This window comes from Giraffa tippelskirchi, chromosome 5, assembly GCF_054371585.1.
Source record: "Giraffa tippelskirchi isolate mGirTip1 chromosome 5, T2T-mGirTip1v1.2.pri, whole genome shotgun sequence".
In the NCBI taxonomy this organism is placed as follows: domain Eukaryota; kingdom Metazoa; phylum Chordata; class Mammalia; order Artiodactyla; family Giraffidae; genus Giraffa; species Giraffa tippelskirchi.
Genome location: NC_137279.1, coordinates 88,303,862 through 88,331,162, shown reverse-complemented (window position 1 = coordinate 88,331,162; position 27,301 = coordinate 88,303,862). Strand labels below are relative to the sequence as shown.

At 41.6% G+C, this 27,301-nt stretch overlaps 1 protein-coding gene across 7 annotated transcripts in view; it reads right to left on the bottom strand.

Annotated features, from left to right (window-relative positions):
- Positions 1-11,844: 11,844 nt before the first annotated feature.
- The window catches only part of CD48 (CD48 molecule), an 85,918-nt gene continuing 70,461 nt past the window's right edge, over positions 11,845-27,301 (bottom strand). For all 7 annotated transcript variants that reach the window (XM_081491676.1, XM_081491675.1, XM_081491677.1 and 4 more), the window contains 3 exons: positions 17,565-17,858; positions 14,223-14,486; positions 11,845-12,207 (listed from right to left, as the gene is read on the bottom strand). In XM_081491676.1, coding sequence (XP_081347802.1) covers positions 12,128-12,207; positions 14,223-14,486; positions 17,565-17,858 — 638 coding nt within the window. In that variant the 3' untranslated portion in view covers positions 11,845-12,127. The remainder of the gene's footprint in view (positions 12,208-14,222; positions 14,487-17,564; positions 17,859-27,301) is intronic.

Here is a 27,301-nt window from a genome sequence, read left to right as displayed (position 1 = left end):
TTGGCAAAACAACTAAAACCGGGTACTGTCTGCCAAGTCCATTGTGGAAACTCCTACATATCAATCTGTGAGTATATAGGCTGCTTTTCCATCTAGCTCCAATGAAGCCCACCTGCATTAGAGGCCGTGCTCCACAACAAGAGAAGCCACTGCAATGAGAAGCCCACACACTGCAACTAGAGAGTAGCCCCACTCTCCACAACTAGAGAATGCCCACATGCAACAATGAAGAACCAGCATAGCCAAAAATAAATAAAATTAAAAAAGAAGAGGGGTGAAGAGTGCTGGGGTGATTGCTGAGGCAGCAAAGTCAGTTCAGTCATCCCTGACTAAGCCTAGACATTGTGCTATCCCTGACTTATTTGTAGTTCTCTTTAGAATGCGAGGTCTCTTTCTCTTTCTAAATCTGAGACATTTGGAAAAATTCTGCCAGGAACCCCATTACAGATATCTGTTGAAAGAATAAGCCAATGTGTTTGTTATGCTGTCTGTTCCATCCTCGGCCCCAGCTGGGCTCCCAGGCACAAACTGTGGTGGGAAGCATTTATGAGGGGATCACATTTCTTATTTCATTAAGGAGGAAAAGAATCCATCCAAGACACTGCCTATCAGGAGATGTACAGACTCTCATCAGCAGATGGAACATCGGAGGCAGAAATGTCTGGGTAAAAGGCAGGAGTGCTGAGAGACAGTCAGTAGGGTGAGGTGGAACAGAGGAATGAAAAGTTAAGAGATGGGAAAACAGTGGGAATAGAAAGTGAGGGTGACAGAAATTTGGAAAGAGAGAAGATAGTGGAGGAGAGAGGAGGGAAGACTAAGAGGTGGGGGTGATGCTGAGGGGCCTGGGCAAAGGGACTGTGCTAAATCGCTTACCCAGCTGGAATATGGGAGGATGGGCAGAGCAGCTGGTGAAAGATGATAAGGGCCTGTGGTTGCCACTTTCCAGGTGCTGCAGGTGATTATGGGCTAAATTTTCCCCTCCCCCCACCATGCAATCTACTGAGAAGGTGCAGGGAGTAAGGGAGACTAGCAGGAGGTTGGGGGAGGGAAGAGCACACCTGCCCAGGTGGAGGGTCTGCCACCTTAACAAATGCACTTAAAGATAAACCCAGAGGCACTGGAAGAGATGGAATCTTTCTAAGACTGCTTTGGTCTCAGCAAGAATCATGTAAGTACACATGGTCAAGGAAGTTATTTAAATCCAAAACCCAGTGAAGAATTTTGGAAAGACTTCTTCTCCCAACTCCCAGCACTGCCCCCTAAAGGAGAGTGTTCAAGAGAAGAACTCATCACAGAGCTGGACACATAAATGATCTCCATCAATGTTAATTCTTACCAAGCAGCTCCCAACATGGAGCTTCAGCAACCAGCATGGCCAGGCACTCACTAAATATGGGCAGGGAATGAATGAACTCATTGATCCAAGAGTCTTGGTTTAGTCTGCCTGGTCCCACCACCAGGGCCTTGTGCAGAGCCAGATGTGAAAACTGTGTCCTCCCAGTTCATAGGAGCTCTTAGCCTGGCAAACCTTCCTTGTGCTGCCTGTTGGGACTAACTGGTCCCTGGTTGTATAGGTGATGCACCTGAGGACACTAGGAACCTGGGAGGGGCCACCGGAAAATTTAACTTGAGAAGGAAAGGAGTGTGGTATCCAGGAGCAGAGCAGGGCAGGCAGTGGAAGAGAGAACAAAGTCCCATGGACAGGCCTAAAACCATGAAGCTAAGTTCAAAACAAGGAAGCTTATAAACGTCTTCTTGCACCTTGTGGCTCAGAAAGTGGTCCATGAACAGCACCTTTAGCATACCATAGGGGTCTTGTTAGAAATACAGATCTCCACCCTAGGCCTGCTGATCCAGAGTTTGCATTTTAACAAGATCCCAAGGTGATTTGCTACCGTCAAAATGAAGGTTTGAGAAGTACTAATCTAATCCAAGGCTTTTTTTGTTTTGTTTTTTTTAATTAAATAAATTTATTTATTTTAGTTGGGGGCTAATTGCTTTACAATATTGTAGTAGTTTTTGCCATACATTGACACGAATCAGCCATGGGTTTACATGTGTTCCCCATCCTGAACCCCCCTCCCACCTCCTTCCCCATCCCATCCCTCTGGGCCATCCCATTGCCCCAGCCCTGAGCATTTGTCTCATGCATCGAACATGGAATGGTGTTCTGTTTCACACATGACAATATACATGTTTCAATGCTATTCTCCCAGAACGTCCCACCCTCACCTTCTCCCTCAGAGTCCATAAGACTGTTGTATGCATCTGTGTCTCTTATTCTGTCTCATATATAGGGTTATCGTTGCCATCTTTCAAATTCCATATATATGCATTAGTATACTGTATTGCTACTGTATTGCGGGAGAAGACAATGGCACCCCACTCCAGTACTCTTGCCTGGGAAACCCCATGGACGGAGGAGCCTGGTAGGCTGCAGCCCATGGGGTCGCGAAGAGTCGGACACGACTGAGCGACTTCACTTTCACTTTTCACTTTCATGCACTGGAGAAGGAAATGGCAACCCACTCCAGTATTCTTGCCTGGAGAATCCCAGGGACGGAGGAGCCTGGTGGGCTGCCGTCTATGGGGTCGCACAGAGTCGGACACGACTGACGCGACTTAGCAGCAGCATACTGTATTGCTGTTTTTCTTTCTGGCTTACTTCACTCTGTATAATGGGCTCCAGTTTCATCCATCTCAATAGAACCAATTCAAATATTCTTTTTAATGGCTGAGTAATATTCCATTGTGTATATGTACCACAGCTTCCTTATCCATTCGTCTGCTGATGGACATCTAGGTTGCTTCCATGTCCTGGCTATTGTAAACAGTGCTGCGATGAACATTGGGGTACACGCGTCTCTTTCAATTCTGGTTTCCTCAGTGTGTATGCCCAGCAGTGGGATTGCTGGGTCATATGGCAGTTCTATTCCCAGTTTTTTAAGGAATCTCCACACTGTTCTCCATAGTGGCTGTACTAGTTTGCATTCCCACCAACAGTGTAAGAGAGTTCCCTTTTCTCCACACCCTCTCCAGCATTTATTGCTTGTAGACTTTTGGATAGCAGCCATTCTGACTGGTGTGAAATGGTACCTCGTTGAGGTTTTGATTTGCATTTCTCTAATAATGAGTGATGTTGAGCCTCTTTTCATGTGTTTGTTAGCCATCTGTATGTCTTCTTTGGAGAAATGTCTGTTTAGTTCTTTGGCCCATTTTTTGATTGGGTCGTTTATTTTTCTGGAATTGAGCTGCAGGAGTTGCTTGTATATTTAGCAAATAGTAATAATAGCAAAAGAAGCAACAGACAAACAATTAACCCAAGGCTTTTAAACCTGCTGCTTTGGAGCCACCAGATGGCAGTGCTTGAGTTCACTGATAATCATCCCACCGAGTTTTGAAACATATGAGGGTCTGGGGAACACATGAGAATCTGGTTTGATCCCTGTACTGGAACTATCAGAGAAGCAATCCCTTTGGGATAGTGTATCAGGCATCCTCGAGGCAAACTGAGCTTCATGGACATGAAACCTAAGCAATCAAACAGGGCCCCGTGCTCAGAAGGGCACTGCACTTCATTTAGTACTCTGTTGTCATCATCTTGAAGTTCTTTCTCCCTCCCTTTTTAAAATTTGATTTTTATTTTATATTAGAATATCCATTCATGCTAAGTCGCTTCAGTCATGTCTGACTCTTTTCGACTCTATGGACTGTAGCCTGCCAGGCTCCTCTGTCCATGGGATTCTCCAGGCAAGAATACTGTAGTGGGTTGCCATTCCCTTCTCCAAGGGATCTTTCCAACCCAGAGATTGAACCCATAACTCCTATGCCTCCTGCATTGGCTTTACCACTAGCCACCTGGGAAACCCATATTGGAGTATAGTTGATTTACAGTGTTGTGTTAGTTTCGGATGTACAGCTAAGTGATTCAGTTATACCTATACATATATCCCGGAGAAGGCAATGGCACCCCATTCCAGTACTCTTGCCTGGAAAATCCCATGGACGGAGGAGCCGGGTAGGCTACAGCCCATGGGGTCGCTAAAAGTCGGACACGACTGAGTGACTTCACTTTCACTTTTCCCTTTTGTGCACTGAAGAAGGAAATGGCAAGCCACTCCAGTGTTCTTGCCTGGAGAATCCCAGGGACGGCTGAGCCTGGTGGGCTGCCGTCTATGGGGTCGCACAGAGTCGGACACGACTGTAGCGACTTAGCAGCATACATATATCCATCCTTTTTCAGATTCTTTTCCCACATAGGTTGTTACAGAACACTGAATGGAGTTCCATGTGCTATATGGTAGGTCCCTGCTGATTATCTATTTTATATATAGTAGTGGGCTGCCATCTATGGGGTCACACAGAGTCGACACGACTGAAGCGACTTAGCAGCAGCAGCAGCAGCAGCAGCAGCAGCAGCAGTGTATATAAGTCATTCCCAAACTCCTAATTTATCCCTCCTCCTATACTTCCCTGCTAGCAACCACAAGTCTGCTTTCAAGGTCTGTTTCTGTTTTGCAAATAAGGTCATTTGTATCATTTTTTAAGATTCTACATGTAAGTAATATCCTGTGATATTTGGAGTTAAAATTCTTAATAATTTTATCTTTCAGTTTGTATTGTAAGTGAAGTTCATTGGAACAAGGGGCACACTCATGAGCAGATGTATACAGTATGTGTCAGTAACTGTTCCTTATGGCTTCATTCATGGTACCCCATGAGTATAGGAATTAAGTGAGCCTCAAATGAATACAAAGGAGACTCAAATTGAGTACTGGTGGAATGTGTGTTCATGTGTGAGCTATGAAACATGAATTGAGTAATTTCAATAATTCTACATACAAATTAAATGTTCTTGTATTTCTTTCTAAGCTGACACTGCACAATATAAACAGTACAACTCATAGCAACAATTTAAAATTTTAATTTTCCTTTACTTAGAACAACATTAAATAGCAAGTTAAAAAGTACCATCCCAAGAAGAGAGCCTGAGGAAGGACAAGACTTTATTTTGTACATTTAATGGCACTCTTTTTCTGCTTTTTGATGTGGCATCACTGACTCAATGGACATGACTTTGAGCAAGCTCCAAGAGACAATGACAGACAGGGAAGCCTGGCGTGCTGCAGTTCATGAGGTTGCAAAGAGTCGAACACGACTTAGCAGCTGAACAACAATGGCACTCTTTTTCTCCTTTTTGCACAAGTATTCCCAAATTTTCATTTTGCACTGAGCCATATGTGTGAGCCATTTTGCACATATACATATGTGCATACCTGGCACTGCCTCAGAGATGGGAGAGGCAGAGAAGAGTTGCTGCCGGGTCACCTAAGCTATCTCGGGTGGGATTTGCTCCAAGTTTTAAGTAACTAGAATCAGTAGAAACATGGTGCCTGGAGAGGTGTGCCTATTTCTTAGCAGCCCAGGAACATGCTGATTTATAATATAAAATGGCTTCTCTTTCTTTTTACTATTTCCCCCAGAATTGCTCTTTTATTCCATTCATGTATATGTATGCATGCATGTCCGTACGTGCGTGCGTGCGTGCGTGTGTGTGTGTGTGTGTGTGTCTTTCTCCCAACAAAACTTCCTCCTCTGCCAAAATAATGGAAGAAAAAGGGGAGAACGCTGCATACAGAAATGAAATCTAGACGGTCTGGAGGATGCAAGCTGATCAGAGGTGAGTTTGGGATGGGTGTGCAAGCTGGTCTGAGGGAAAGAGAGGGGTGTCTTAGGGAGCCCAGGCTATCTTCTTGTAACAAACAAACCCAAACTTTCTTACCATGCATGTCCAACGCAGATCAGACAGCCAGCTTCCAAACAATTGCTTGGACCCAGGCTCATTGCATTATATGGTTCCACTTCTGAGTCCCTCACTTCTTGTTGCATCAATTCCACCCGATTTCTATTGGCTAAAATCAGGCACATGGCCCGTTAGATGAAAAGAGAGCTTGGAAAAAGTTTTTCTATTGATTGATGTATTAGTCAGTGTTCTCCAGAGAAATGGAACCAATAACATACCACATACACACACAAATACATACACACGCACACACATATACAGAGATTTATTATGAGGAATTGGCTCATGCAATTATGGAGGTTTACAAGTCTCAAGACCTGAAAATATGCTCAAAACCATGCATTATTAGAGAAATTCAAAGTTAGCTTAAAACTCGATATTCAAAAAACTAAGATCATGACATCTGGTCCCATCACTTTATGGAAAATTGAAGGGAAAAAGGGGGAAACAGTGACAGATTTTATTTTCTTGGGCTCCAAAATCACTGTGGACAGTGACTGATTGCTGTGGCTACGATTTCTAAAACTCTGTTGAATAATAGTGGTCATGGTGGGTACCTTGTCTTGTTCCAGATTTTAGATGAAATGCTTTCAGTTTTTCACCATTGAGAATAATGTTTGCTGTAGGTTTGTCACATATGGCCTTTATTCTGTTGAGGTATGCTCCTTCTGTGCCTGCTTTTGGAGAATTTTTATCTTAAATGATTGTTGAAGTTTGTCAAAAGCTTTCTCTGCATCTATTGAGATTATCATATGATTTTTATCTTTCAATTTGTTAATATGGTATATCACATTGATTGATTTCCACATATTGAAGAATCTTTGCATCCCTGGGATAAAGTTGACTTGATTATGATATGTAATTCTTTTTATGTTGTGTTGGATTCTGATTTCTAAAATTTTGTTGGGGATTTTTGCACCTATGTTCATCAGTGATATTGTCCTGTAATTTTCTATTCTTGTGGCATCTTTGGTTTTGGTGTCGGGGTGATGGTGGCCTCATAGAATGGATTTGGGAATTTTCCTTCCTCTGCAATTTTCCTGAAGAGTTTGAACATGAAACCTGTTAGTGCTTCTCTAAACTTTTGGTAGAATTTGCCTGAAGCCATCTGGCCCTGGGCTTTTGTTTTTTGAGACTTTTTATTATAGTTTTAATTTCCATGTTTGTGATTGGTCTGTTCATATTTTCTAGTTTTTTCTGGTTCAGTTTTTGAAGGTTACACTTTCCTAAGAATCTGTCCATTTCTGCCAGTTTGTCCATTTTATTAGTATATAGTTGCTCATAATAGTCTTATGATCTTTTATCTTTTGAATTTCTGTGTTGTTCATTGTAACTTCTCCTTTTTCATTTCTAGTCTTATTGATTTGAGTCTTACTCTTTTTTTTTATGAGTATGGCTAATGGTTTGTCAATTTTGTTCATCTTTTCAAGGAACCATCTTTTAGTTTTATTTATCTTTGTTATTGTCTCCTTCACTTCTTTTTCACTTATTTAAGCTCTGATCTTTATGATTTATTTCTTCTACTGACTTTGGGGTTTTTTAATCTTCTTTTACTAGTTGCTTTAGGTGTGAAGTTAGGTTCTTTAGTTGTTGTTTCTCTTGTTTCTTGAGGTAGGCTCGTATTGCTGTTAACTTACCTCTTAGCATTGCTTTTATTCATCCCACAGGTTTTGAGTTGTCATGTTTTCATTGTCATTTGTTTCTAGGCATATTTTCATTTCCTTTTTGATTTCTTCAGTGATCTGTTATTTAGAATTGTATTGTTTAGGATCCATGTGTTTGTGTTTTTTACAGCTTTTTTCCTCCCTGTAGTTGGTATCTAATCTTATAAATACCATTGTGGTCAGAAATGATGCTTGAAGTGATTTCAATTTTTTAAAATTTACCAAGATGTGATCAATCCTGGAGAATGTTCCATGTGCACTTGAGAAAGAAAGGAAATCTATCATTTTGGGGTTAAATGCCCTATAGATATCTACCAGATCTGGCTGGTTCAATGTATCATTTAAAGCTTGTGCTTATTAATTTTCTGTCTGGCTGATCTGTCCATTGGTGTGAGTAGGGTGTTAAAGTCCCCTACTATTATTGTGTTACTATCAATTTCCATTTTAATAGTTGTTAGCATTTGCCTTATGTATTGAGGTGCTCCTATGTTGGGTGTGTATATATTTATAATTGTTATATCTTCTTCTTGGATTGATCCCATGATCATTTTGTAGTGTTCTCTGTTGTCTCCTGTATTGGTCTCTATTTTAAAGTCTATTTTATCTGATATGAGTAGTCCTCCCATTTTCTTTTGATTTCCATTTACATGGAGTATCTTTTTCCAACCCCTCACTTTCAGTTTGTATGTGTCCCCAGGTCTGAGGTGGGTCTCTTATTGACAGTATATATAGTTTAGTTCAGTTAAGTTCAGTCACTCAGTTGTGTCCAAGACTACAGCACACCAGGCTTCACTGTCCTTCACCAACTCCCAGAGTTTGCTCAAACTTATGTCCATTGAGTTGGTGATGCCATCCAACCATCTCATCCTCTGTCGTCCCCTTCTCCTCCTTCCGTCCATCTTTCCCAGCGTCAGGGTCTTTTCCAGTAACTCAGTTCTTCACATCAGGTGGCCAAAGTATTGGAGTTTCAGCTTTAGCATCAGTCCTTCCAATGAATATTCAGGACTGATTTCCTTTTGGATTGACTGGTTGGATCTCCTTGCATCCAAGAGAATCTCAAGAGTCTTCTCCAACACCACAGTTCAAAGGCATCAATTCTTCAGTGCTCAGCTTTCTTTATGGTCCAGCTCTCACATCCATACATGACTACTGGAAAAACCATAGCTTATAGTTTTTTTCCTTTCATCACTCTAAGTATATCCTGCTACTCTCTTCGGGACTACAGAGTTTCTGTTGAAAAATCAACTATTGGCCTTATGGGGATCCCCTTGTATGTTCTTTGTTGCTTTTCACTTGCTGCTTTTAATATTTGCTCTTTGTGTTTAATTTTTGTTCATTTGATTAATATGTGTCTTTGCATTTTTCTCCTTGGGTTTATCCTGTATGGGATTCTCTGGTCTTCCTGGACTTGGGTGGCTATTTCCTTTCTCATTTTAGGGAAGTTTTTGACTATAATCTTCTCAAATATTTTCTCATACCTTTTCTTTTTGTTCCCTTCTTCTGGGACCCCTGTGATTCAAATATTGGGCCACTTAATGTTGTCCCAGAGGTCTCTGAGGCTGTCCTCATTTCTTTTTATTCTTTTTTCTTCATGCTGCTCTGTTTCAGTTAATTTTGCTCTTCTATCTTCCAGCTCACTTCTCTGTTCTGCTGCTTCTCTTATTCTGCTATTGGTTCCCTCTAATGTTTTTCATCTCAGTTATTGTGTTGTTCATCGCTGACTGTCTGTTCTTTAAATCTTCAGGGTCCTTGGTAAACATTTCTTGTATCTTCTCAATCTGTGCCTCCAACCTGTTTATCTGTGCCTGTATTTTATTTCCAAGATTTTAGGTCATCTTTCCTATCATTATTCTGGATTTATTTTCATGTAAACTGCTTATTTCTTCTTCATTTGTTTGGTTTTGTGGGTTTTTACCACGTCACTTCAGCTGCTGCATGCTTCTATTTCATTTTATTTTGCTTAATTTACTGTGTTTGAGGGTCTCCTGGCTACAGGTTGGAAGCTGTAGTTCCTTTTAATTGTAATGTCTTCTCCCTGCCCCTTGGTGGTAACTGTGATTCCTGGGGTTGGTCCAGTGCCTAATGAAGTTTTCCTGATAGGGGGACTTGTGTTTGTGTTCTGGTGGATGGTGCTGGATCTTGTCTCTCTGAAAGGTAGTACTGTGTCTAGTAGTGTGTTTTGGGGTGTCTATGAGCTTGGTATGTTTTGGGACAGCCTTTCTGCGAATGGGCAGGTTTGTGTTCCTACTTTGCTAAAGATTTGGCAAGAGGCATCTGGAACTAGAGCTTGCAGGCCTTTGAGTGGGGCTTGGTCTTAGTTTTGATACGGAGGCCTTTGAGAGGGCTCTCACCTATTACTATTCTGTGGTGTCAGGAGTTCTCTGGTGGTCCAAAGTCCTAAACTTGGGTATCCAACCTCTGGGGTTCAGGCCCAACCCCTTACTGTAGCACCAAGATTTCATAGGCCACACAGCACAGAAAACAAAATCCCAAGACTAATGGTGAAACAATAGTCAACAGCCAAGAACACCCAAAGAGACACACACTTACAAAGAGAAGAGAGAAGAAAGAGAAAATAAAGGAAGTCAAAAAAGAAGAGAGCAATCAAGCCAGTAATCAAGCCCCTAAGGGAAAATGGATGCTAAAAATTAGACTCTCAAAAGTACAAAATCAAAAACATGGAAAAAATTGCAGTGTAACTAAGCAGTACTAAGGAGTAGAAATAGGAAAAAAGAAAATGAATTTATTTAAAAATAAGGTGTTTTTTAAAAAGGAAAAAGTAAGTTATAAAAAATAAAAATTAAAGGAGTAATAAAGAACATTATTAGAACAATATAAAAAAGGGAGGGAGGGCAAATATATAGAAAGGTAGTGAAAAGAATGTCCATGTGATTCCTCTGTTTTCCTGCTCCAGTCGATTTGCCTACTGAGAATGTCCTCCAGTATTTCTAGGAACATCTGTGGACCTGTTGTGGGCAGTGTGGGGTTAGTTCAGACTCAGATGTTGCCTTGCTCTAGCTTGTATTTGCTCTAAAATTCTATGTGCCTGCATGCATGCTAAGTTGCTTCAGTTGTGTCTGACTCTTTGCAACCCTATGTACTGTAGCCTGCCAGGCTCCTCCGTCCATGGGATTCTCCAGGCAAGAATATTGGAGTGGGTTGCCATGCCCTCTATAGAGAACGAGCAAATGAGCCAAGATGGCATGCTCAGGCTTTCTTGCCCCACATTTTGTAAACAATGATTATGTAATAGCTGAGATCAATACAAGCTAGAGAAAGGCAAGATCTGAGTCTCAACTAACATTTGTGTTGCATTAGTGCCGTCAGAGTATCTTCATGGCAGTCAACCCTGGTTCTCTCCCTGAGGTTCAACCCCTAAAACCTGAGCCTCTGCACCCAGCCCCCACTCTCCACAGCGGGCATGAGCATGTGAGCCTATTCTCAGCTGGGAAGTGCTGCTCTGCATGATCTCTGTGGTGAATTCTCTCCGTTTTTGCCTTCTGAGCATGCGCTGTTTCGCTGCCCTCAGGTTCCAAAGCTGAACCCGCCTGTGAGGGGGTTTCCTAGTGTACGGACTTTTCTCCTTCACTACTCACTCCCCAGGGGTGCAGGTTCCCAACCTGATATCCTACGTCTCCTTTTTTGTCTTTATCTTTTCCCCTACCTCATTCTGAGGGGACTGATTTACCTTTTTGGAAGTCTGGGATCCTCTGTCAGCATCCAGAAGATGTTTTGCAGGAGCTGTTTCACATGCACATGAGTTTTTGATGTATTTGTTGGGGGAAGGTAGTCTCCCCATTTTATTCCTCCATCAACTTGAAAGTCCCCCCTACCTTTTTGTGCTTTTCAAGACTTTCACTGGTAGGGTGAGGACCCCCCCCTCCCCCACCAAACTGGAAAGGATAATCTGCTTTACTAAGCCTATTAATTCAAATGTTAATCTCACCCAGAAACCCAGAAACACCCTCAGGGACACCCAGAATAAGGTTTGACCAATGAATGGGTGCCTCTGTGGCCCAGTCAAATTTACACGTAAAATTAACCATCAAAGTCCAGGAAGAAAAGGAAAGGGTTTGATGAACACACAGTATTGTCTCTGCCACAGAAGTGATAAGGGGAGGGAAAGGTAAGGTTGGTTTGGTGTAAAGAGGAAGTGATCTGTGGTAGGACAGTTTGTTGAAAGGGAAAATTATCTTTTAGTGACCCTATCAGCTCCAGGCTTATGAAGAACCACAGAGGAGGCAAACAAAGAGCAAAAATTCCACTTGTTATGTCAGTGGTGGGCCTGGGAGCTCTTGCCATCCTGTAATGAAAGACCATTGTGAGAAAGCTTAGTCGATTTGATGGGTTTTTTGGATCCTAGAATTCAACAATCAATTTTGACAATTATATCATTGTTTATTGAAACAAGAAAACATTGCAGAATACATTCTGCCCATTTTTGGTGGGAAAGCGCATATGTATATGTATGCTAGAAAAACAATTAGAAAATATAAAATAAAATATTACTGTGATAATAAAAAATTTTTTTGAAAGTTCTTTTAGACATGTCAATCCTTTCCCCTATTCCATATAGCCAGAGCTTCTGTCCTGGTTAATAGCCGATTGCCAATGAGGACAAGATCTTGCATTCTTCAAGTTTCACTCTAGTTAGCTCTTCTCAGGTCCGTAGGAGATTGAGAAGAGTGGTTACCATGATCACTGGCCAAGTTGCCATCCAAGATACTCCAGAGCAGAAGGCTGAAAGAGTAAGAAAATGCAAAACATTTAGGTGTCCTGATGAATTTGTTGAGAAGGGGAAGGGGTACTGGACATTGGCATGGGAGCTTGGGGATGTGTTTCCTCTCTGAATCCAGACACAATGTGCCCTGCACATCCTTTTTCTTAGATAAGCAAGAGCTCAATCTCTCAGATGTAAAGTATAAAGAATACAGAAATCCTTTAAATATTATTGGCTTAGCTGAGTCCTGTACATGAAGATTATCTTGGCACATCTGTGGGCCTAGAAAAGAATCATTCTCCTACACTGGACAGCAGTTAAGTAGGGCAGACCTTCAAGTGCAGTAGCTCATATGATACTGCATGCTGAGTTTAGGGAAGAAAGGATTGCCTGTTTCTCCACACTACCAACCATAAGTACCAACTCGGTGGGAAAGGAAAAAAAGAAAGGGAAATTAAGAGATAGAGAAGTGTAGGGCAGGGGAGAGGAGGAGAGGAGAGTGATAAATTATGGAAGGGAAATTAAGGATGCTCTTCTAGGATAATTTAGGTAGCTGAAAAGTAACAAGATGGGCTCAGTCCTTCAAAGAAGAGATGCATTATTGCTTTCATCCTCTCTGTGAATAGGCAGTCACTTTCAGTCTATAAAGAACAAGGACTGTGTCTCTTCCTTTTTCTGGATCTCAGGATATGATGTTGATATAAAGGTGATTTTAGAACCACCCAGCCCACTGGTGGTCTCATGGTCAGACACCAAAGTCTTATATTGGGTCCTCGGTGGTGGAAAAGCAGAGCGTATCATAAAAGCCTAGAAGAGACATGATCAGCTGGTTGGGAAGAACACAGAAGAACTTACAGTTTCTATCGTTCACGTGTGGGAGCAGAGATAAAGAAATCAGCATAGGTGAGCAGAGTAGACTGGGTCCAGGAAGACCGTGAAAGAGCCATGTCTCCAGGAACCACGATCCCTGGTGACTGGGCATGAAAAGGATCTCAGGTAAATGTTGGCACCACAGATAGGAGTTATTCTGGAGAGATTTATACACCAGGGCTTGGGGATGTGATTTCAGGGGTATGAAGAGTATAGGGCCTAGAATGCTGAAGAGAGTGATTCAAGTTTATCAAGTTTATCAAGTGGCCCCCCATATCCCTAGTGTCTCTAGAATTAAAAGGACTTGGTGGGTCTAATTACCACTCATTGAAGGCTTCTTAGATACTGTGCTAGGTAGTTGCCTGTATTGTCTAATTTAATTCTCATAACAGTACGAGATAAGAACTATTATTTTGTCTTATTTAAGAAGGACATGACTTGGAGAAGCTAAGTCAAGTTTAGGTAATAAGTAATAGCCACAGGATTAATCCCAGGTGTGATTGATTCCAAAATCTATAATTGTAGCTACCCCACAACGTAGGGGTAGACCTGTGTCGGCTTGAGAGAGAGCCAGGAGTGATGCTCTATTGAGTGGGGCCTCCCAGGAGATAGAGACATCTGCAACATGAAACACAGAGTTTGCCTTTCCAACTTTATCAAGGGACATATACCTGGGAAGAGCAGAAAATCTCAGTCTTAGGGCCAGGCTCTCTTGCTCACCATCGTTCCCATTCCTGCTCATCCACTTGGCCCTTCTGTCCTTTGCTGTCTACCAGAAACACCTTTATGTTGCTGCACAACAGTATCTGGACTGTTCTTCTACTTGCCCTTTTCCTCCCTACTCACCTTGAAATCTCAGATTATCCTGCAAAGACCCTGCCCTCAGATTCCAGGACTATGCACTTATTAAGGCAGGGCGGGGAAAGGGGACATGAGAGTCCTTTGCAGGTGAGGACACTGAGCTCCACAAAGGTGAGGGAAGCTTGCTGAGAGGCCATGGCAGAGACACAAGGAGAATCCAAGTCTACCATGCCTCACTTGTACCTTTGGGATTCTCCATCAAGCTCTATGACAGGAGGCTGGAAAAGATCCCCACACTTTTCTTCATTCAAGAGAAAATTAGTTACCCTGTGCCCACCTCAGCTCCTTTGGCAGTGTCTCTTACCCGTTTCACAGGGTGCAGTGAAGTTGATTGTGCTGTTTTGGCTGCTTATAGGATTGCTGACTTGGCAGGTATAAGACTCTGAGTAGTTTTGTGGCGTGTGGACCTCTTCAAGCACATTGCTCTGTAGCTGTTTTAGAAAGGACCCTGACTTCCAATACCAAGTGTAGTTTACAGATTGGTCCTGGATCCCACAGGATAGGTTCAGGTAGCATATGGTCCCTTTTTGTGTCTTCTTGACGTCTATGACAGGCTTTGGTACAGGGTCTGAAGATGAAGATGTTATAAGATGAGACAATGGGTTTATGCATTTATGAAGCTTTTATGCTGGTAGGATTTAGCCAACAAAGTGCAAAGGGAGGTCCTGAGGAGCAGCCATGGAGAAGAGGGCCCTGTAGAGGGAGCCAGTGAGCAGCTTTGACCTCTGTAGGCTTCAGAGGAAAAGAGCTACTTCTTGGAGTGAAGGTCAACTGGATCCAGAAGGGGGAGCCAGTTACCCAGAAACAAAATGGAGTTATGCTCATCTGTGGGCCAGAAAGAACAGCAGTTTTAACACAGAGATCAGCTAGAGTTGAACTCGATATCCTAACTGTCTGAGCTACTCAGGGCCCCTTCTCTAGCAATGACCCACATTTGGCACCTTAGCCCATCAGTCAGTCCTTCACGAGTTCTTGGGCTCAGATACAATGAGAGTCCTGGGGTAAGAGATACCACTCTACACCTTTCCTGAACTCTGACAGAACTATAGAGGACCTCATGGATTTCTCAGCGCAAGCTGGTACTGATGAATTGCATCTGTTAACTTTGGTATCTCAGTGCCTGCCACAGAGCAGGTATTCTGATGAAAGGGAAAGGTGAATGGATGTAGGGATGAAGCAGTTATACAATAGAAAAGACAAAATACTCACTTTATAGTGAGACAAGCTTGAGTTCTGGACTTGGCTCTGAGAGAGTGGCTCTGACAGGCAAGACAACTAACCCTCTGAACTCCTTCTCACATGTAAAATTCCCTACTTCATAGCACAATGTTAGTAAGATATAGTGCCATCATCTATGAGTAAGTGCTTTTTCTGGGTGTGATGTACGCATGTTGAAGGTCATAGCATCATCACTGCTTTCATCCTGCAGGCAGATGGGTTGAGATGTAATCCCATCATCTGCTCCTTCCTTGACTAAGACTACTTTACCTGAAATCCTCTGAGGTCTTTTCCTTTGGGTCAAGGGTAAAACACCTGCAGAATCAATGCAGCTCAGAAGTCATAGGATTAAAATGTAGCAGAGAATTGACCCAATCGGAGCTGACTTCTGGGTTGTATGTCTGTGAGGGGCAATGGAAGCTCTACCAATCTAACCTCCTGAACTCTAGATCCATCTCCTCCGTGAAACCTTATCACACTGCTGGACTGCTCTTGCATACTTTACATGAGCAATCTTCATATGCTTATTCATTTCTTGTGGTCTGGCCTCAAGTCTTACAAACCTTCCACATTTTCCATAGTAAGCAGCTCAGCCCTGAACACTCCAAAACCAGATGGAGCAGTCTGGTTCCAAGATGCCCCCTTTGAGCTTTAGAAATTCCTGGGCTGGACAGAAGGATGATTCTTCCACTAATCACATCCTCAGAGCCTTATCCAGAGGCAAGTGTGCTAAAGCCAAGTAGGTTTATGGCTTAAAAGATAATCAGAAATTTTGCAAGTTGGTTGTGAAATGAAACTGTTAGCAGTTTACAGTTGGCTGTGATGGGAATATTACAAAATCTGGTAAATGATGTATATTTCAGATCTTTTTTTTTGAAAAGCACTGTAGGAACCTTTGAATATTTCCTGTTGCTAGTACCTCTTGCAATTTTAGGACATATGATATGGAGGAAGTGAGCAAGAAGGCGATTCCAGCCCCTTAGACCAGGGATCTTCATGACCCATGTTGGTGGGACATGAATATATACAATATTCTTCATTCTTTGCAGCATTTTAGCATTTTTAAGGCTCCTCACCAGACACAAGATCTGGCACATTTTTTGTTTTAATTTTATTATTTTTGACTGCACCATCCAGCATGTGGTGTCTTTGTTCCCCAACCAGAAATTGAACTCAACACGCCCCCTGCAGTGGAAGCATAGAGTCTTAACCACTGGACCACCAGGGAAGTTCCAGCATTTTAAAAGTGCTTTCACTTTCATTATCTACTTTGATTCTCATAACATCCTAAAAAGATACAATTATCCTCACAATATGATGAAGAACCCAAGGCTCTGAGGGATACATCTTCCTTGGATATCTGCCCAGCCCTCCTTCTCTAATAATTGACAACCTCCCCAAGAGCCAAGTTTCTGCCTTATAAGCTGAATCTTTGGACCATAAGTGTTTAAATCACATACCCAAACCAAGATGGGCTAGTCAGTTTCTCTTTCTTGAGAATTTAAACTAAGAGATATGAAAGCCTAGACTTTGAGAGAGATAGCCTGTACTGGCAGGGATCCACTTTCACAGTAAAGATTCCAGTGGTTAGAGGCTCTGAACTGGACCAAGTTCTCATTCTTCCTCCTTTTCAACTCTTCTAAATTTCTTTCATTGCTTTAGGAAGTCATAGCTTTAAAAAAAATTCTCCTTTTTTGTTAACGGTATATCAAGTTGGTCTCCATTACTTGCCATCAACAGAATCTTACCTAATGGGACAGAGATGTCAAGATCCTTCTCCAAGGTCACATTGCCAGTAAGTGTGGTCCAGTGGTTAAGTATCTGCCTGCCAATGCAGGGTACATGGGTTCCATCCCTGGTCTGGAAAGATTCCACATACTGCAGAGCAACTAAGCCCGTGCATTACAATTACTGAAGCCCACACATTCTAGAGCCAGCAAGCTGCAGCTACTGAAGCCCACATGCGTAAAACCCATGCTTCACAACAAGAGACGCCGCCACAATGAGAAGCCCATGTACTACAGCAAAGAGCCCCCACTTGCTACAATTCAAGAAAGTCTGCATGGAGCAATGAAGACCCAGTACAACCAAAAAATCAATTAAAAAAGAACTCAGAACTTATTTGGATTGACCACAAGAGAATATGAAGAGAATAGAGGGGAAACCATCTTTATTGTTTCCTTCCTCTTCAAATCTTAGACTCTCTAATGTCAGAAGAGGATTTAAATGCCCCAAAGTTATCTACTTTGGTGTCTGCTGGCCCAGACTCACTTCCAAGTGGAACTGGCTCCAGGAAAAATGGATTAATCCTGTCCTGAGGTTTTTCTCTCCCCCTCCCATGGAGAGTCCCCAGAATCACCAGGAAGCTTCCCAGTGATCTGTCTGAAGCCCCAGAGTGGGGAATAGCCCTTTGGTTCCCCTAACTCACCAAGCACCACCAGTGAGATCTTCCATTCGTCCTCGTCTCTAGTGTCCTTCAGCACCCTCAGGAGGTAAGTACTGCTGTCTTCCTTCTGGACCTTGTAGATGTGCAGTGCACCACTTTGAAGATCAAGCATGGCCCTGTCCTTAAATTTAGTATCAAAGTACTTAGGCTCACCAAATTCCAACTCTACAATCTTCTGGTCAGTAGTATAAAACCAGGTGAGTGATTTGTAGTTCTTAGGCAGATTGGAGATTTGTAGACTCACATTATTGCCGGGGATTGCATATACTGGATGGCCTGCCAATGAGAGTCAGAATGAGTGAGACCCATTTTAGAGAAGGCAGAGCTGCCCAGTGGCCCAAAGCCTGAGCCAGTGGCACAAGGAAGAAGGGAGAGATTTTTGCTTGGGAGGAGAGAGTATGATCTTTATCAGAGGGCCTGACCCCGATCAGGAATTCAATGAAAGTTAGAGCTTGAGAGGTGGGCGTGGGGATAGGCAACATGCTTATAATCCATATAATTCTACCCAAGATAATAAAGAAAAGGGACACTGAGCTGGCCCTGCCTCCCTCCCTTACTCTCATACCAGCACATTTTCAAATAAAATTATAAGTTACATTTCCCCTCTGTGCTTGTGCTCCCTGTGGCTCAATTTAGTTCTCTAGCAGTGGCTTCCCAGTTGGCATTAGTGGCAGCTAGAATACACCTGCCAATGCAGCAGACACAAGAGACACAAGTTTGATCCCTGGGTTGGGAAGATCCCCTGGAGTAGGAAATGGCAAACCACTCCAGTATTCTTGTCTGGAAAGTTCCATGGACAGAAGAGCCTGGCGGGTCCATGGGGCTGCAAAGAGTCAGACACGGCTGAGCAACTGGGCACACACAACACTAGGCAAGAAGTAAAGGAGACACAAGGTTTGAAATGAAGGGGAACAAGAGTTATTCAGTGGCAAAGTATTATAGAAGAGTGAGCATTTTATTAATAAAAATATTGTGCTATTTTTTCTGGCTTTTGTGATCTTTGTATTTGTCAGCTTTTTAAAAACTTGTGATACATTAGGACTTCTTTTCTCACTCTAACTACATTTATTTTTGTTTGTATTTGTATTTACAGTTCTATTCTTTTTCTCATGAGAGCACCCCAAATTGTATAAGCCTCAGTTCTATAAAAACTCGCTTCATGAAGGCAAGAAGAAAAGGATGATAGCCAGAAAATAAAGATGAAGAGAGGTCAGCTGACTCTTTTGTGAATGAAAGAAATCTATGTATAAATGTATAGACTGAGAAAAAGCAGTGAGTGCTCAGTAGCTTCAGTCATATCTGATTCTTTGCAACCCTATGGACTGTAGCCCACCAGGCTCTTCTGTCCATGGGGATTCTCCAGGCAAGAATAATGGAGTGAGTTGACATGCCCTTCTTCAGGAGATCTTCCCAACCCAGGGATTGAACCCATGTCTCTTATGTCTCCTGCACTGAGAAGTAGCAGTAGAAAGAAGCTAATGGTAGAGGAAAGAGGCAGTAAATCTCTATCACTCTTATCTCACATGCTCGTAAGTCGCTTCAGTTGTGTCCGACTCTGTGCGACCCCATAGACGGCAGCCCACCAGGCTCCGCCATCTCTGGGATTCTCCAAGCAAGAACACTGGAGTGGGTTGCCATTTCCTTCTCCAATCTCATATATTGTTACACAAAACCTCATATTGTTCAGCATTGTATCTACACCCATGTTTTGGGTTGGTCAAAAAGTTCATTTGGGTTTTCCCATACGCTGTTACTTTCCACATGTCTATCATTTACAAAAACATTCTTTTGAATAAAGATTAAAAATACCTATGTCCCAAAGTCTTTCAAGTTCCTAGTCACTAATCCTTCCAACTATCCATTGAACAGTAAGTTATGGAGCATTTAACCTATGCCTGTTGCATTCACAGACACTCGTAGGCATTAATTTCCACAGTATTTCTGATTGGTCTATTCCATACTTTATAATCTCTGTGAAATAATCAATTCAGTCCAAGCAACAATATTTGAACAATGAGTATGTGCCAGGTCATGTGCTAGGCTCTAACACCAGCAATGCAGACAGAGTCTCTCACCTCTTAGACCATACAGCCTCTTCAGGAGCATACATTCTCTTTAGGATTTCAAAATTACTGGACACGTATTCTAGACTTGTTCTCATTCCATTGCTTGTTTCCATGTGAATTAATAAAAGTGATAATAGACAGCCTAAGTCAGTGTCTTTCAGCCTTGGCACTATTGACATTTTGGGCCAGAGAATTCCTTGTGCAGGGATGTCTTTGTGTATTGTAAGATGTGTAGTAGCCTCCCTGGCCTCAGCTCACTAGATGCCAGTAACATCATTCCAGTTGTGATCTTCAAAAATGTCTCCAGACAATGCCAAATGCTCCCAGGGAGGCAAAAATCTTACCACCTTCATTCTGGGTGAAAACTCTTGGCTTAGGCATTCTTGGTAGACTCTCCATCGACTCTCAAAAATTGCTGAAGAATATAGCACAACCCACAATTAACCACTTTATTTCTAAGTAGGAAGTCACTGACATCTACCTGGATGGCTTTTTTAAAAAAATCATTACTCATAAGTGGTAAAGGAAGGAGTAAGGAAAGCTGCAACATCCTGTTCATGCCTATATCTTAAAACTCATATCATATTAAAGTGATCCATTTAATATCTATTACTTGCCTTTATCACCAGACTAGAAGCTTCCAAAGGACAGAAAATGAGTCTTATGAATTAAACTCATTTCCATTGTACTATGATAGTTAAGAACATGGGCTCTGGAATTAGACTGTTCAAATCCTGGCCCTGTCACTTATTAGCTGTGTAACTGTGAGCATTTTACCTGACTTCTCTGCCTTCATTTTAGTGTATCTTACAGAGTTTGGGATGGTGAAGTTCATCTATCAAGTTTACTGAGCTAAAGGATGCCCAGATAGCTGGTAAAACACTTTCTGGATGGTCTGTAAGTTTTTTTTCTAGCAGAGATTAGCATTTGAATGGGTAGACTGGATAAAGAAGATCACCCTTACCAATGTGTATGAGCATCATCCAACCTGCCGAGACCCCAAATTGGACAAAAAGGAAAGAATAAAAGCAAATTTCTTTCTGCTGTGAGCTGGGGTATTCCATCTTCTCCTACCCTTGAACATCAGTGCCCCTGGTCCTTGGACCTTAGGACTTGGACTACAACTTAGACCATTGGCTTCCCTGAAGCCTCTTTGTGGAAGGATGAATGAAGTTGAGTCTACTGAGAATGAAGATTACAGAGTGTATAAACTAAAATTATCAGTCTATATATTCTCAGATCTGTGGATTTCTACTGAAACTACACAAGTAACTTTCTTGGCCTTCATATTACAGATGGCAGATCATGGGACTTCTCCAGAGAAGTACAGAATATGGATTATGCTTCCATAACTATGTGTGTGTGCTAAGTCACTTCAGTTGTGTCTGACTCTGTGTGACCCCATGGACTGTAGCCCTCCAGGATCCTCTGTCCCTGTCTATTCTCCAGGCAAGGATACTAGAGTGGATTGCCATTCCCTTCTCCAGGGTATCTTCCTGATCCAGGGATCAAACTGACATCTCTTATGTCTAACCTGCTATGGCAGGCGAGTTTTTTACCACTAGCGCCACCTGGGAAACTGCATGAGACTCATTCTTTATATTTGTATATATCCCATTGATTCTTTTTCTTTAAAGAACACAGAGTTACACAAATAAAATGCTTAGAATATAATTTGATTAATTCAAATAATCAATACACATAAAATACTTAGTATAATACTTCAAAGATTAGTAGATAATAAATGTCATGTATTGTTTATTGTTATTACCTACATTATTTTTTGTATCCATAAATTCTATACGATGCATAAATTATTGAGATGTTTAACATCTGCCATTTAACTTACTTTATTGTGCCAAAGCAGTGGTAAAATAAGAACTAGACTAATGATATATTTTTTAGGAACGAATGCCTCTCTGTGAAACTGAAAGTGTAGAACGTGGCAGAAGGGGGCAAAAAAAAAAAAAAATGCAGCAACTCCTGTAGAGGTTTTCACCTATAAGCTAGATATAGTAAAAGACATCAGCATGTACAAAAGATAAACAAACCAGGTCTTTGGTTAGGACATGTGATGATAAGAAAGAGTCCCCAGCAACGTGGTAAGACCAGAGAACTTACCTGAAACTTCCTTGGGCAAAGAAGAATGAGGATGAACTCAATGAGGAATAAAGAATATAGAGCATATAGACTGAAGTTATGATTCAGAGTCAGTTATAATATACATTATTTCTCCATGTGAGAATGAAGTCTGCTTTATAATAATAAAGCAGGGAACATTTCATACAAAGATGGGCACAATAAAGGACTGAAATGGTATGGACCTAACAGAAGCAGAAGATATTGAAAGAGATGGCAAGAATACTCAGAAGAACTGTACAAAAAAGATCTTAATGACCCAGATAACCATGATGGTGTGTCACTTATCTAGAGCCAGAATTCTGGAATGCGAAGTCAAATGGGCTTGGGAAGCACGACTGTGAACAACGCTAGCGGAGGCAATAAAATTCCAGCTGAGCTAATCCTAAAAGATGATGCTGTGAAAGTGCTGCACTTAATATGCCAGCAAATTTGGAAAACTCAGCAGTGGCCACAGGACTGGAAAACGTCAGTTTTCATTCCAATCCCAAAGAAAGGCAATGTCAAAGAAATTTTGAACTACTGCACAATTGCACTCATCTCACACGACTTGCAAAATAATGCTCAAAATTCTCCAAGGGAGGCTTCAACAGTATGTGAACTGAGAACTTCCAGATATTCAAGCTAGATTTAGAAAAGGCAGAGGAACCACAGATCAAATTGCCAACATCCCTTGGATCATAGAAAAAGCAAGAGAATACCAGAAAAACATGTACTTCTGCTTTATTGACTACACCAAAGCCTTTGACTGTGTGGATCACAACAAACTGTGGAAAATTCTTCAGGAGAAGGGAATACCAGACCACCTTTCCTGCTTCCTGAGAAACCTGTATACAGGTCAAGAAGCAACAGTTAGAACTGGACATGAAACAATGGACTGGTTCAAAATTGAGAAAGGAGTATGTAAAGGCTGTATATTGTCACTCTGCTTATTTAACTTATATGCAGAGTACATCATGAGAAATGCCGGGCTGGATGAAGCCCAAGTAGGAATCAAGATTGCCAGGAAAAATATCAATAACCTCAGATATGCAGATGACACCACTCTTATGGCAGAAAACAAAGAGAAACTGAAGAGCCTCTTGATGAAAGTGAAAGAGGAGAATGAAAAAGTTGGCTTAAAACAACACTCAAAAAACTATGATCATGGCATCTGATCCCATCACTTCATGGCAAATAGATGGGGAAAAAATGGAAATAGTGACAGACTTTATTTTCTTGGGCTCCAAAATCATTGCAGATGGTGACTGCAGCCATGAAAATTAAAAGACTCTTGCTCCTTGGGAGAAAAGCTATGACAAACCTAGACAGCATATTAAAAAGCAGAGATATCACTTTTCTGACAGAGTTCCATCTAGTCAAAGTTATGGTTTTTCCAGTAGTCAAGTATGAATGTGAGAGTTGGACCATAAAGAAGGCTGAGTGCTGAATAACTGATACTTTTGAATGGTGGTGCTGGAGAAGACTCTTGAGAATCCCTTGGACTGCGAGGAGATCAAACCGGTCAATCCTAATGGAAATCAACCCTGAATATTCTTTTGAAGGACTGATGATGAAGCTGAAATTCCAACACTTTGGCCACCTGATGCAAAGAGCTAACTTGTCGGAAAAGACCCTAATGCTGGGAAAGGTTGAAGGCATGAAGAGAAGGGGATGACAGAGGATGAGGTGATTGGATGGCATCATTGACCCAAAGGACATGAGTTTGAGCAAGCTCCAGGAGTTGGTGAAGAACAGAGAAGCCTGTCATGCTGCAGTCCGTGGGGTCACAAAGAGTCAGACATGACTGAGCGACTGAACTGAACTTATAACATTAAGATTTTGTTTGTCCAGGGTATCCCCAACACGTTCCAAAGAACTTCAAACTAAAGTGCAAGGAGGAGGGAGAAACTATAACAGACACAGAGTCACTGAGATTGTGAACATTTCAAAGGCAAACACCATGTCTTACTTAATTTTGAATCCCCAGAATACTTGGCTCACATTTATTGTTTAGTATAGAATGGATGGGACAAAAATCCATACATAAGTGTTCCCATTCATCTCCTCATAACCTCCAAGTAGTCATATTTTGTATACCACTTAGCTTCCTTTTGCTTGGTGTGTGTGTGTGTGTGTGTGTGTGTGTGTGTGTGTTAGTTGCTCAGTCATATCTGACTCTTTGCAGGCCCTTGGACTGTAGCCTGCTAGGCTCTTCTTTCCATGGGATTTTCCAGGCAAGAATATTGGATTGAGTTGCCATTTCCTCCTCCAGGGGATCTTCTTGACCCAGAGATCAAACCTGTGTCTCCTGCATTGCAGGTGGATTCTTTATCACTGGGCCATCTAGGAAGCCCTCCTCTTTCTTACTTCTTAAGATTAGTTTGATCTTTATGAGGGGCCACTTGATTTGGTTTAGAGAATAGAGGTTCTATAACATTATGGCTCAAGAGAATGAGAATCTCTGAGCTGCAGAGAAATGGAATAGTTTGAGAAGACTGAAGAGGACAGATAAATGTATGATAGGAAGTATTGCTATAGCTTATAAATTGGATTCCTTTTAACATCTTTTGAGAGACTTCAAGTAGAAATTTGAGTTACTTTTTAACTACTTATGACCAACGAACTGTGTTTCTTAAGTATGATAATGTGCCCACCTGGGCCAGTGTTGCAGCCCTGTCTTATGGTTGTGTGTGTGAGTCACTTAGTTGTGTCCAATTCTCTGCAACCCCATGGATTGTAGCCTGCCAGGCTCCTCTGTCCATGGGATTTCCCAGGCAAGAATATTGGAGTCGGTAGACATTCCCTCCTTCAGGGGATCTTCCTGACCCAGAGATGGAACCTGGGTCTCCTGCATTGCAGGCAGATTCTTTACCATCTGAACCACCAGGGAAGTCTTATGGCTAGGCCCTGGATAAAGGAATAAAAGTTGACTATTATGACATACACAGCAGAGGAGCAGTGAAGAAGCTGCCCAGAAAGTTGTTTCTCAAAAGAAACAACATAAAAGAGTCCTGAGTATATCATTCATGGTTTCAGATATCTACAAATCAATGAAAAGCAGCTAAGGCAAACCTTGAAATATAAACCTAGCAGCCTTAAATGGGCTGAGACTCATGCTTGAGAATAGCAAAGGAAAAGTGAGTTTTGGGAAAAGGATATGAAAAAAGAAAGAATATATGTGTATGTATAGCTTCCCTTGTGGCTCAGCTGGTAAAGAATCCGCCTGCAATGTGGGAGACCTGGGTTTGATCCCTGAGTTGGGAAAGTTCCCTGGAGAAGGGAAAGACTACCCACTCCAGTATTCTGGCCTAGAGAATTCCATGGATTGTATAGTTCATGGGGTTGCAAAGAGTAGGACACGACTGAGCAACTTTCATATGTATAGTAGAATCACTTCACTGTATACCTGAAGCTAACAGAATATTGTAAATCAACTATACTCCAATATAAAATAAAAATTAATTTAAAAAGGAAAAGTGAGTGTTGTTATGAAATATTTAATGAAAATGTGGCCTTAAAAAGCCACATAAAGATAGAAACAGTAGAAAGAATGCTTGATTAACCATAGAAAAATGGAAAAAATTCTACTCTTCTAAAAGGATCCTATAATCCAGTCACAAGTTGAATAAAGATGCATTAATATTACTATTATAATATAGATTGCAAAAATTAATGTACAGACATTGTAGTACAATTTGAGATATCAAAGTGGTGGTTTAGTCTATTACAGAGGATTTTCTAATAAATTCAGATAAATTCATTGATATTTTCCTTTTATTGTTGTTGTTGTTCAGTCACTCAGTCATGTCTGACTCTTTGCAACCCCATGGACTGCAGCACACCAGGCTTCCCTGTCCTTCACCATCTTCCAGAGCTTCTTCAAACTCATGTTCATTGAGTTGGTGATGCCATCCAACAATATGTCCTCTGTTATCCCCTTCTCCTCCTGCCTTCCATCTTTCCCAGCATCGGGGCCTTTTCTAATGAGTCGGCTCTTTGCATCAGGTGGCCAAAGTATTGGAGTTTCAGCTTCAGCATCAGTCCTTCCAATGAATATTCAGAGTTGATTTCCTTTAGGATTGACTGGTTTGATCTCCTTGCAGTCCAAGGAACTCTCAACAGTCTTCTCCAACACCACAGTTCAAAAGCATCAATTCTGCGGCGCTCAGCTTTCTTTACGGTCCAACTTTCACATCCATACATGACCGCTGGAAAAACCATAGCTTGACTAGATGGACTTTTGTTGGCAAAGTAATGTCTCTGTTTTTTAATATGCTGTCTAGGTTTGTCATAGCTTTTCTTCCAAGGAGCAAGCATCTTTTAATTTCATGACTGCAGTTACCATCTTCAGTGATTTTGGAGCTCAAGAAGATAAAGTCTGTCACTGTTTCCATTTTTCCCCCATCTATTTGCCATGAAGTGATGGGACCAGATGCCATGATCTTCGTCTTTTGAATATTGAGTTTTAAGCAAGTTTTTTTCACTCTCCCCTTTTCCCTCATCACGTGCCTCTTTAATTCCTCTTTGCTTTCTGCCACAAGGGTGGTGTCATCAGCATATCTGAGGTTATTGATATTTCTCCCAGCAATCTTGATTCCTGCTTGTGCTTCATCCAGCCCAGCATTTCTCATGATGTACTCTGCATGTAAGTTAAATAAGCAGGGTGACAGTATACAGTCTTGATGTATTCTTTTCTCAATTTTGAACCAATGCATTGTTCCATGTCCAGTTCTAACTGTTGCTTCTTGACCTGCATACAGGTTTCTCAGGAATCAGGTAAGGTGGTCTGGTGTTCCCATCTCTTTAACAGTTTTACAAAGTTTATTGTGATCCACACAGTCAAAGGCTGTGTCAACGAACCATAGTGAATGAAGCAGAAGTAGATGTTTTTCTGGAATTCTCTTGCTTTTTCTATGATCCAGTGAATGTTGGCAATTTGATCTCTGGCTCCTCTGCTTTTTCTAAATCCAGCTTGAATATCTGGAAGTTCTTGGTTCACATACTGTTGAAGCCTACCTTGGAGAATTCTGAGCATTACTTTGCTAGCGTGTGAGATGAGTACAATGGTGTGGTAGTTCAAACATTCTTTGGCTTTGCCTTTCTTTGGGACTGGAAGGATAACACCTTTTCCAGTCCTGAGGCCACTGCTGAGTTTTCCAAATTTGCTGGCATATTGAGTGCAGCACTTTAACAGCATTATCTTTCAGGATTTGATGTAGCTCAGCTGGAATTCCATCACTTCTGCTAGCTTTGTTCATAGTGATGCTTCCTAAGGCCCACTTGACTTCACACTCCAGGATATCTGGCTCTAGGTGAGTGATCACACCATCATGGTTTTCTGGGTCATTAAGACCTTTTTTGTATAGTTCTTCTGTGTATATTTTGCCACATCTTCTTAATATCTTCTGCTTCTTTTAGGTCCATACCGTTTCTGTACTTTATTTTGGCCATCTTTGCATGAAATGTTCCCTTGGTATCTCTAATTTTCTTGAAGAGATCTCGAGTCTCTCCCATTCTATTGTTTCCCCCTAA